This window comes from Castor canadensis, chromosome 10 (assembly GCF_047511655.1).
Source record: "Castor canadensis chromosome 10, mCasCan1.hap1v2, whole genome shotgun sequence".
NCBI lineage: Eukaryota > Metazoa > Chordata > Mammalia > Rodentia > Castoridae > Castor > Castor canadensis.
This window is the reverse complement of record NC_133395.1, coordinates 41,348,079-41,360,263: the sequence shown is the minus strand read 5'-3', so window position 1 is coordinate 41,360,263 and position 12,185 is coordinate 41,348,079. Positions and strand designations below refer to the sequence as shown.

Here is a 12,185-nt window from a genome sequence, read left to right as displayed (position 1 = left end):
TAAGAGGTAAAGTTTTGAGTAATGTAGTCCTATCAATAACAGATAAGTAAATTCATATATTTTCCCAAGCTACTATAATGATTAGTATAACAATGACTTGAAAGTGTCAATCAAACATGCCTCAGTGACCTCCCCTGTGTTTACATCTTACCCACTTCTAGTAATAGGTGGTTCCAAGTCCATTTTTAACTATAATATATGTTTAAGGTCCTGTAGCCGATCTAAATGCTCAAGATCAAAAGAAGATATTACACATGTGTAGCAAAAGCTTCCTAATGAATAACTCTGAGTTCTGAATTCCTTAAAGATATGTGTTATTCCTCAAAAAGTTCACTAATTCTGTCACTGTTCTGGTCTGTAAGAGACAAACTGCCTATAAAACAAGAATATGCTTGAAAGAGGTTAAATATAGTTTTTTCTCCTAGTTTATTCTTGTCATTACTATTTACTATTAAAGAAGGACAGTAGTTTAACTTAAAATTTCAAATTTTAATGAATCTTGGCTTAGGGAACAAGGAATATAAATCAAAAGCAAAATGTCAATCTTGATAATATATCATTCAAGTTCTATGTTTCTGCTGATTGACAGCCCAATAGGTTTTATCAAACAAATGCAAAAAGCATGTGTTCCTTTCCAAATGAAATGTTTGACAGATTTAACAGTTTTCTGAAATACCAAGAGATGAAATCTTAAACAGCAGAGTATATATCCGTATCTGCATAAGCGATCATATTTCTACATTACATTTGTATTTATTCCCACCTTGTGATAGACATGTGTATATGTGGGTGCTGTTTATTACAAAGGCCACAAGGATTAGTATTAATATTTTAAAAAGCCTGACTTCTGTGTCTCCATTAAACTTCAGAGCAACTGTCTTCCTGCTTTTTGTTCTCAAACTCTCACTACTGCTTGCCTGATGACTAGAGTCATATTTTAACAAACTGGACATATATTTTAGCACTCTAATATGTACAAATTGTGGAAAGAATGTTAAATGGGAAATTGGGTGTAAAGATAGCCAAAACTTTTAAAATTCACATTATATAATTCTTAATTATTTTCCAATGAAGTTAAATAGATATTAGCTGATTTACTAATATAAACAGGAATTTAATTTATAGATTCATGAAGAGAAATAATCCCCATTCATGAAAAACACCAAAGCTAACTTTATTTTTAAAATATTTTTTGGCAGTACTGGGGTTTGAACTCAGTGCCTATACCTTGAGCCACCCCACCAGCCCTTTGTTATGATGGGTTCTGGAACTATTTGTCTGGGCTGACTTAGAACCACCATCCTCCTAATCTTTGCCTCCTGGGTAGCTAGGATTGCAGGTGTGAGCCACCAGTGCCCAACTCAAGACTATCTTTAGAAAAAGCTTACAATGACTATTTTAAGTTTTAAAAGTATTAAAAACAGTCCACTAGATTTGGAGTTTTTTTGTTCTATCTTGTTTTTAACTCTACACCAACTAAGGATTCACTTCTAGCAAAGTCACACTGAGAAGTAACAAATCATACCACAGAGACATTTGACCTGGCTTGGACACCCTGTAAACACTCAGACAGGACAGGTGGATCAACAAAAACACTGTGGCACTTGGCATTTAGTGGACTACTGAATTCCCTCAACCAAAAACTAAATTAGAAATTAAAGAATCCAAATAATAAAAATAATTATGAAAACAGAGACTACAGAAAATATGATTAAAAGGCATTGTTACCATACCTCATACTCTAGTGTAAAATAATGTCTGGTGAAAAATAGTATACTAAGAAGTTGTATCTAATATTTTGGGCATATTTTACAAATATCTTATGTAAATCAACATGGAAATTAAACTTGGAAATTCAATATCAGTCACAGTTGGTTATGAAGAAATCTGATTCCAGGTTTTCTATTTTGCATATTTTAATTTCTGTTATAAGGACAAGAGAAATGATGATTTGTAATTATTTAAATAATGAGAATACACACATACCAAAACAATAAAACATATTATTGCAAGTACAAAATTTCCAAGGTAATTTTTTCTTTTTCTTTGGCATGCTAAGGACTAAATCCAGGGCCTCACACATGCTGAGGAAGAGCTCTACCACTAAGCTATCTTCCTCAGTTCTGCAAGGTAAATTTAGTGATGCCACACTTGTTCTATCACACTATGAAGTTAAGTCACCTAAACTAAGGGAAACATTAAAATATATTGTTTCTACTTCAACAATTGCAACAAACTTTAGCAAAGAAGAGAACAGAATATTTAACTATAGAAGAATTTTCTAGGTTAAGAAATATTCAGGAATTAGCACAAATATTGATCTTTAACAGAATGGCAACTTTTCATTTCTAGTCTCCTTAAGGTCATTAGGAATGAATGCCAGAATGTGTCTCGAATTTTATAGGCTTGAAGCATCAAAACAAAACAAAAGAAAAAGTCATCAAATATTTGCCTTAAAAATCCAAGAGAGCAGGTAGTCAGTTTGAATGAATTGCCAATTGTTATCTCAAAAAACCTGAATCAATATCCTGGATATCTTCTATCTCCTTGGTTTATGGTGATAAGGCACACAGCCAAGGAGAATGAATAGAAATAAAAACTGCAAATTATACTATTGTTAAAATAATTTGCATTTTGGGGAACAATTTTTCGACATGCCACCATGCTTAGCCATCACTATTGACAGACTCTAAAATTCAGTAGTTGAAAACATGGTAAAGTTTTCCCCAGCCTCACGTTAGTTACCATTTGCTCCCTTCACTTCAGTTGCATTCTTTTTCTTCTGACTGTTCTAAATATCACTTCTGTGACTGCCTTGTGCATTTTACATGACATAATAACATTTCAGTAGTGATTGTAGTAGATTACAAAAAATGAAAAGTAATCATAAATATAATATAGTGTTTCTAAATGGCTTGGAATCAAAGCTATTCCCATTACAACTATAAAAGCACACATACACACTTGAGTACAACATGCCATATACTTTTCAATGTATAAATTCTTCAATTTATACACAAATATGTATATAGGCAAATACTCTAGGTTTTAAAAACTTAAAGTTGGAATGTTTAAGCTCTAAAATGAGCATTTCATTTAGAAAATTAAACATGACTGTTTTCCCAGAAAGAAACTCCAGTAACTCTGCAGATTGTTTTATTACTTGTAGACCTTGTCAAATGTAAATAGATCACTGTTTCGGTTTTTTTTTTAAGCATTTTTATTTATTACCACCCCTCTCCTGAAAAAAAAGCACAGTGGGGCCATGAAAATTAATTCCCCAAATGCTGTTGACAGCATTGGGAAACAGCAATAAGCTGTTTACTGTAAAGCCTCCAGCTACAATAAAACGGCTGTCAGTAAATGGGTTGAGAGTTGAGCTGTGCAAAACTAGGTCCACTGGATATGGTAATAGGAAAGGAAAAGAAGCCAGCATTTTCTGTTCCAATATGCTAAAGCAAGATTCTTAATGTGTGGTCCCTACCCTAGCAGGATCAATAATACCTAGGAAATTGTTAGGAAAGTAAATTTCTAGATCTGACCCAGCATTATTAAATTAGAACTATGCTGGACCAGACACTTAGATTTATGTGTTAAGAGAGTTCCAGGTGATTCTGATGCATCTGACAATTTGAAGACATACTGTATTTTAAAATCATATCTACCAATAATACTTTTCTTTCTCTTTTTAGGCAAATACTCCAAAGAACTTTGTCATTAAAGCCTTGTTGAAATTTATTATATTATCAGCTTCTTAAACTTGCAGCAGTGAACTTTGCTTTTTTTCCTTAATAAATACATTCTAAGACATAATATGTTTAAAAATGTAAATTTTCTATCTCTGAGTGCTAAGGGCACTTATAAAAATTTGTAAAAATTAATTAGTGGAAAATTCAGTGATATATTTGTTATACTCAAGAAAATTAAGATCTTAGTAAGGTAGAGTGAATGAGGAATGTGAACTACAATTGAATATACAACTGTTTTGTTTATTCTTTGCATGTAAAGCAAGGGAAACTAGCAGGAGGGAACAAGTCAGACAAAGTAGAAATCACTGTCCTACAAGCCAGTCTGTGATGCAGAACTCAGACAAGTTTACCTTGTATAGATAATACAAATTGTTGAATTTTAAGTCTGGCAACCCTTAACCCAAAATTCTTTCATTTTATAAACACAACACTTAGTACCATGAAGAGAAGAGGGGTCAGAGTTTCTACAAGATACACTTCTCCACAATATCCCCCCAAAAGAAAAACTTCATTTTCCAAAATTCATCAGGTTTAGTCCACTGACTAAAAATTTCCACAAACTATACATTACTTTATAAATTCTTTTGAAAGCTGTCATACATGCTGTTTTGAAGATATATACCTTTAGGAGCCTGTTTTGTATAAAAGTCACTAAAGTAAAGGAGATAACCAAGAAAAAAAAAAAACATTTACTTTTCTTAGTGTAGTGAGAACACTTTCAGATAGCTAGTTTTCACATAGATCAGTGAAAACAAGGTAGTATATAATTTATGTCTCTCATTCATACAAAATAGGCTTCTTCTTCCAAAATTGCTCCTGTTTCTCTGTGTCTCATCATCACCTCTTACTAACTTCTAATATTCCTTTGCTCTAACATCACTATTTTTTCTTTTTCAGTATGGACTCTTTTAAAAGGTGTTTTTAGAAAAGCCATTTCAGTAGCTCTTTAGCATATTAGTGAATTATAGCTACATCAGTATTCTTGTCGGAGACTAGCAATGTGACACATGGTCAGAAAGAATGTCTAAATTGCACTCTATTTCCAGTTAGAGAATTACTCAGCATCCCATTTGAAAGATTACATCATACAACAAATATCTTTATGACAGATTCAGCCTCAACAAAAGGACTTTTCCATGCTTTGCTCAAATGCACTTAACATTTATGTCACTGCACTATATATATGTTCAACTACTGGGAAGAAGTTATAAAAAGTTGGCCTGTACCCAATTCTAATACCCATTACACAGATATAAAAAGAAAGATGTTGTGGGAAGTGTCTGAGTACATTTGTTTGGAAAAGAATTTTCACACTTTAGTGAAAAGTTTCAAATCACATTAGTTTCTTCACGATATTAGGTAAACTATAAAATGTTATACGTATAATATGAATAACCTTCACAATAAAAGTGAATAATAGCTACAGATTTTCTTTTTTATTCATTAAAATACCAACATTTTAATTGCCCATTCAGTTTCATCAGTTACTTTTCTTATCACAATTAACTATTTAACAACTTTAAAAAGTCTTTACTAAGCCTGGATAGGTTTTAAATTTTCAAACATCATCTTATTTTCAAATTCTGGTAAAGTTGACATGAAAATAAGTCCTCCTTCCAACTTTAACTTATATCTAATAACCCTCTAGGCTCCTCCAGGACTTTCATACTGATTTACCTTAGTTTAAGTCATTCCATCCTGTGTATTTAAGTTCTAAACATATGTGCTTCTAAAAAAATGCTCCATTTAATATTCCAAATGGAGATTTTTACTTGTATAATCACAGGTACTTTACTTAATATACTTGGAAGAGCTCTGCAACTCATTGTCAAAATTATGTTTATAATACGTTATTGCCATGAAGTCCTAAAGTTATCCCACAGTAATAAATAGATGATAAGGGGAAAACAGTTTCTCCAAGATGCCCTACTCAACAACACCTCCAGAAAAGTGACTGGAGACTATTGTGTAAGTGAATTTTTTGTTCCCTGAAGGCTGTATGTTCTTGATTTTGAACAAATGTGGATGGGCCATCACTAGAGATAGACTCCCTACCAACAAGGATAGAACTTGGATTGCAAAATCCTAAAAAGTTGGTGTGGAGAGAACTAATCACAGAAGAGCAAGAAAATGAATTTAAATGCTAGTAGAGCAACTATCATTAAGTAAAAGGTATCTTTGGTCATATTACCAGCTTGACCCTTCCCTCCCCCGCCCTTTTCCTTGCTACTGCAGGATTGGCACCTGGCCAGCACAACCGACATGATACCCTAGTGCCACCTACAGGCTATTATCAGCATTCAACTTTTGTGGCAACAGACAAGCACCAGTGAAATAAATTAGACAGCGCTGCATTTAAATCTTTATTAACAAGGAATTATTAGACCTAAGAAAAACTAATTCTGGATTTGGTTGAAATATGAGTTTCTCAGCCTCTTAATCCCTCTTCATATGGCATATTTCACAGTTTAAAATGAGTTATGACAGATCACTTATGCATTACTAAGATGAGAGAATATTTACAATGGATTCATTCTTTTCTCAATAAATCAGTTATATTAGGGAGAAAGCATTCCTTTTTTTTTCTTTTTTTTTTGAAAGAGTATTTGGCCATTGCAGACACTGAAAATCTTTCTACTGAAGACCCAATACTATATTACAATAAAATAACTTGAAATCAAAGAGACTTCCTATATGGCTTAGTTGCAACCTATCAACAATCATGTGCTTCACAGCTGATGTACATTTAATATTCTACTACCTTGTTTAGAGACTAAAAAAAATTAACCCCTTTATCAACCACAGCTCCAACAAAATTGGCATCAGACCTTCAAATGTCATTTAAAACTTGAGATTTGAAGGTGACTTTAGACCAAAAAGTAATGTGAAAATCTTGTAGGAGTCATTTTGGAAACCCCAGTAGCAGAATTTGGCATATCAGGATGGGTTTTTCTTCTTCAGCAAACATTATCTTGGGACATTTTGAAATAATTTCCTCTTTTCATCTTTTGCCATTTGAAGGAAACTGGGAGGTTAAATAAATCTCAGAACTCAGAAATTTCAAAGCTGCTCTAAAAATTCTTGACTAAGCCCCAGAGGGATAGAAAAGGGGTCAAGTTTTTTTTTCCTCTTTATAACTAAGCTAAAGTTAGACCAAAACAATAGACACACTGGCACATTAATACTGGTTGACTGGGCACTTGTATGCAGTACTTATAGACCAGTAAAAGTGCTCGTTTACCTGTCTGGTGTGTAAGGGGCCCTTTGTCTTGAAGCCTCCTTGGGAGCTGCACTCTGAGGCACTGAAGTGGTCTGAACTAGTGGAAGAGCGTTTGGAAAGGGTGTCACAGCCCCCAACAAAGGTGTTGTCCAAAGGGAGCTCCTGAATCACATGGTGCTTTTTCACGGAAACTGGAGTGTCCGGTTTGAGATGAAAAGCAGGCTGTGGAGAGGCAGATTTGTAGTGCTTGGCCAGGTCAGGGCTGTTAGGCTTGAAGGTTGTAGGAGGTGCTGGGCCCCAGTCAAATCTTCCTATACTTTGCTCCTCCAACTCAGCTGGCAGGCTTATTGTCCCATTGATAGGTTCATGAACTGCATCGTCAGGTTTGGACTCTTCAATAGTAACAAAGTTCAAAAGAGAGCTCTTGGGAGACTTTCTTTTCTTCCTTTTCTTCTTCTTATTTTGTTTGTTCTCCTGGTTTGGGGACATCCATTCGGCACCTTGCTTGCTCCTCTGAGCTGCTTTGAATCTTGATGCATGGCGACAGCGCACCAGAACAGTGACGAAGATCACAACTATGACCACCATGGCACCTGCAACGATGGCAATCATGATGGTGAGATAGTCCTCATTTTGATAAGGTTGGCTACTGTCCCCTATGTTCCTGTCCAACGGAGTCTCCATAGTCCTGCGGATCAAGTCATAGATATAGGAGGCATTTCCAGCAGTATCATTCACATAAAGAAACACAAGCACAAGTGTGTGCAAAGACTTAGGGTACCCCAAGTCACTTATATTGACCACCAAACGATGCAAGCCCACATCAGTGGGTGCCGGCTTTTCTTCCAGAGTGATGTTACCTGTTACTGGATCAATCCGAAATAAGCCTTTATTATTTCCACTCACAATTGTGTACTTAAGTTCTGCGTTCATTCCCGTGTCGATATCCACTGCAAAAACTTCTGCAACTACAGAACCAGGAATGGCTGAGAGGGGCACCAACTTAAAGGAAGTATTAGATGGTGGAGAAATGACAACTGGACTGTTGTCATTGACATCCATGACATTGATAGTTACTTTTGCAGTGGAGGAACGAGGTGGTTGTCCTCCATCAGTGGCCTTGACATCAAAAGTGTAGGAACTCTGCTGCTCTCTATCAAAAGAGACATTTGACTTTATGACTCCAGAATAAGGATCCAACACAAAATTATCATTGTCATTTAAGATGGAAAGAGTAACAGCTTTATTCTCTCCCGCATCTGCATCTGTCACTGTGATTACCCCCACAGTACTATACTTTGGCAGATTCTCAGACACAAAAAATTGAAAATGATTATGAGTAAACTTAGGACTATTATCATTCTCATCAAGAACAGTAACTATCACAGCCGCTTGGCTTTGGAGGGGAGGGGTACCATTGTCCCTGGCAGTTACTGTAAAAATGAATCGTTCTTGTTCTTCTCTGTCAAAGACTCGGGAGGCTGTCAAAACTCCTGTCTTTCGGTCCAGATCAAAGAAGGAGGCATTCGGTCCAAGCTGATAAACAATGTCTGCATTTTTCCCACTGTCTTCATCTGTGGCACTAATAGTTGTTAAGTATAACCCACGTCGGTTGTTTTCAGAAACTGACAGCTCAATTACAGGCTGGTTGAAAATTGGTGGGTTGTCATTTTCATCCTCAAGTTTAACCCTTACTAGGGCAGTCTGATTCAAACTGGGCTTTCCAGAATCAGAGGCAACAATTTTAAAGCTGAATTCTTTGGTGCCCTCATAATCCAACAAAGAAGAGGTCTCTAGCAAATACTGGTTGTCATATACTGCCTTCAAATGAAATGGGACCTCTCTTTCAATAAAACAAATCACTTTGCCATTCACATCTGTGTCCTTATCTGAAACTGTAATTAGAGCAATCTTTGTATTGACAGGGTCTTTTTCAGATAAATACACTGTGCCATTGATGGGGCTTATGATGTACCTGAGGTCTATGTTAGGAGGGTTATCATTTACATCAGTGACGTTGATAGTAACCGTTGCTCGAGCAGGAGTGGAGCTGCCATCACTAGCCAGCACTGTCACTTTGTGAATGGCTGTCTCCTCTCTATCCAAGGACCTCTGAACTGTAATCAGCCCAGTAGTATTATTTAAAGCAAAGAGTCTTTTGGTTGCAGGGGCGACCTGGGCACCAAAAATATATCGGATTTCAGCATTGCTGCCTATATCTGCATCAGTAGCATGGAGCTGAATTACAGAGGTACCTACAGGAGCATTCTCTGGAATATGCACCTCCACTTGAGCTTCTTTAAACACTGGTCTGTTGTCATTTACATCACTTACTGTGACCTGCAGTATGGCCGTGCTGGATTTCTGTGGAGTGCCTCCATCCTCCACCTTGATTTTCATCACATAGGTGTCTTTCTGTTCTCTATCCAAGTTTTGCTGAACAATCAATTGCGGCCACTTCTCTCCCTCTGGAGTTTCCACGATATCCAGTCCAAAAGCACTCTGCCCATTTAGCAATTCATAATGCTGTACACCATTGAAGCCTGTGTCAGGATCTGTTGCTGATGGAATTGGAAAACGGCTGTTGATCAAAGTGTTTTCTGGAATGGAAATATTGATGACAGGAGATGGAAACATGGGGGCATTGTCATTGGTATCCTTGACAATTATCTTTATTTTGATCAGCCTGAAAAAGTCATTGGGGAGGATCACCACCTCAAGTTCAAAGAAGCACTCATTCTCCTCAGCGTAGGAAGCTCCAGCACAGAGTTTTTCTCTGTCTATTCTATTAGAGGTTGTGAAAATTTCCCCAGTGCTGCTGGATACTTTCACCAAAGGGGCATCCCCAGCTTTAGAAACCAGTCTGTAGACAAGGCTGGCACTGGTCCCTGTGGCAGCATTGATGTGAGAAATGTTCAGATCCTTTGGTATGTTTCCTATGGGCACATTTTCAGGCAATTCCTCTCTAATAGTGTAAATAAGTTCTTGAGCTATTGCAGAATCCAGCCTTAAACAGGCAATCAGAGCAGCCAACAGGTAAAAATCCCTCAGGTCCATGATAATGTATTTATTTTCTTTTCCTGGATTTTAGAGTTAAAAGGGTTCCACTGAGGAATGAGGCACGAATTGCAAGAGGAAGTATGCATGGACTGGAGGATGCGTTACATCTCATCACTTATTTGGAGACAGCCACTGTCAACACAATCGTACAGACAATATTATTCTTCAGTAAATAAAAGCAGTCACAAAATATCGCACCACATTTTTCCATTGCATATTAGTAAACATGGCAGTTTGCTCTGCCACTGTTTGCAAGTTAACTCTGTGTTTAAAAATGCTGAATATTCCCTGCTTGTTGCATTTTCCCAGAGAAAATGAAATTGTCTACTTTTGAATTAAAGACAGCAGTTATTTTCACCAGTATTTCCCCTGTGCCATGTTTTAGAATACTGTTTAATTCAAAACATGCATTCTTGCTTTCCTCTTCCCCTCCCCCTGTCTTACCCACCTCCTGGCCTCTAACCCGCCTCTCTCAGTTGTTTTAGGTACAAGTGAAAAACCATAAGTATTTAGCTATGGTTTCAGCTAATTGCACTGTCACATGTCAAATACGATGTGTTTTTTCTCTGCTACACTGTCTTTTTCTTTCCTCTCAGTTTTCCAACTGCCTTCTCTAATTCAATCTTACAGGGAAGGGAGCATCCGGACATGCTGCTGCAGCATCAGAAGCAATAGTCACCGGCCACTACATCTCCTTACTGCTTAAAACCACAATGCCAAGACTGCAAATTTCTTACCCAGAGCCCGCTTTCCTTTCTCCATATTGCCAAATTATCCCCTTTAGGATTAATAAACACATTACAACTTTTAAAATGGACAATAATATACAATTCCTTGTCCTAGAGGTGGAAGAGACTGCTGAGACATAAGTGAAACGCAGTTAACATTCCCATATTACACGACAATATTTTCTACTCAACATAAAAGAGAAAAAGAATGCAGTTTCTTAACCCTGATATCTGGTTAAAACATGAGTAACATTTGCCACACATAAATACTGCAACCCAACAATGCACGTGAAAGGGCTTCTGCTCAGTTGTCCCCCAACTGCAATTGACACGGGGGCAAGGCTCCAGGCAGCCACCTACTTGAGTAGGACTGGTCAGTACCTAGGCTCTAATCTTATCTGCATTAGGCAGCACAGCAGCTGATGCCCGCGATTAGTTCCGGCAGAGTGATGCAGGTAGGGATGCAGATACAGCCGAGTAGGTGAGCTCTGCCCCAACTGTCTACCCAATTACAAACATCCCTCGTCTACACTGACGACACATCTAAACACCGAATTTACAATGGTGCATGCGAAACTTTACACTTACGTTAGTTGCCTCAACCTTTCCCCTTTCCCGGAATGCTGCAGTTAAGGATTTGCTCTGCCACATAGAAAGCCATGCATCTGCTAGCACCAGTTTGGGAAGAATTCAGAAGCAGCAAAACGTTTCCTCTTTGTAAAATGTGTGGCTTCGGGCTGGCAAATTAGCAACTCCCGAGAACAAATTTACAGATTTGTCGTTAGTCATTCTCTCCACATTTCGTCTCTATTTCCCACTGGGTCTGGGTTCTTCTGGTATTTAACACACACAACATCCAGTTGCACTTCAGCTCAGGAGTATTTTCCACAGCATCAAGCACACCATTTCCATCTGATGTCAAGATCGCTTAAGTCTCTAACTTCTTGTAGGAAAGAAACGTCAGAGTTGGGGTGATGCTGATTCTCTGGCTGCTTTCCCGGGTGACACTTGCCCGACAAATTCCTAATCGGTTATTTCTTTCGTGCTTCAGAGAGTCTAAGGGGCTCCTTCCAGTCTCACATGCTCTCCCTCTTTGCCTTCTCCTCTGGCCCCCTCTCCTTCTCCCTCTCCTCTCTCTGAACTGAATTTCTTGATATAACTCTCAATAAGCCCAAAGGGAGGGCGTGACGGCTTAGGCCCCGCCCCCGGCCTCTCATTGGTCCGCATCTTGCGGTGCGGGAAGCCGCAGCCCGCGCTAGGGAGGGGGCTCGGAACAAGGCGCTGACTGTCTCCCTGCCTTCCCTCCGCTGCTCCCCCTCGGCAGCCGCGAAAACCCGGAGATGTGATCCTGGCCCCAGGAGAGCCGGGTTCCAGGACGTGTACTGAGCATGCCCGGCAGGGTCGGGCGGAGAAGAAGGCGCGGGTGCT

General features: G+C 38.0%; 1 protein-coding gene across 19 annotated transcripts in view; it reads right to left on the bottom strand.

Moving 5' to 3' along the window:
* Positions 1 to 11,936, bottom strand: part of Pcdh9 (protocadherin 9) — an 888,530-nt gene extending 876,594 nt beyond the window's left edge. For 4 of the 19 annotated variants that reach the window (XM_074043253.1, XM_074043257.1, XM_074043255.1 and 1 more), the window contains exons 1-2: positions 11,346 to 11,934; positions 6,991 to 10,161 (exon numbers count right to left, since the gene is read on the bottom strand). In XM_074043253.1, coding sequence (XP_073899354.1) covers positions 6,991 to 10,026 — 3,036 coding nt within the window. In that variant the 5' untranslated portion in view covers positions 10,027 to 10,161; positions 11,346 to 11,934. Of the gene's footprint in view, positions 1 to 6,990; positions 10,162 to 11,345 lie in introns of all 19 variants that reach the window. The other 15 variants (XM_074043263.1, XM_074043261.1, XM_074043267.1 and 12 more) reach the window with 7 other exon arrangements.
* Between the last annotated feature and the right edge of the window lie 249 nt (positions 11,937 to 12,185).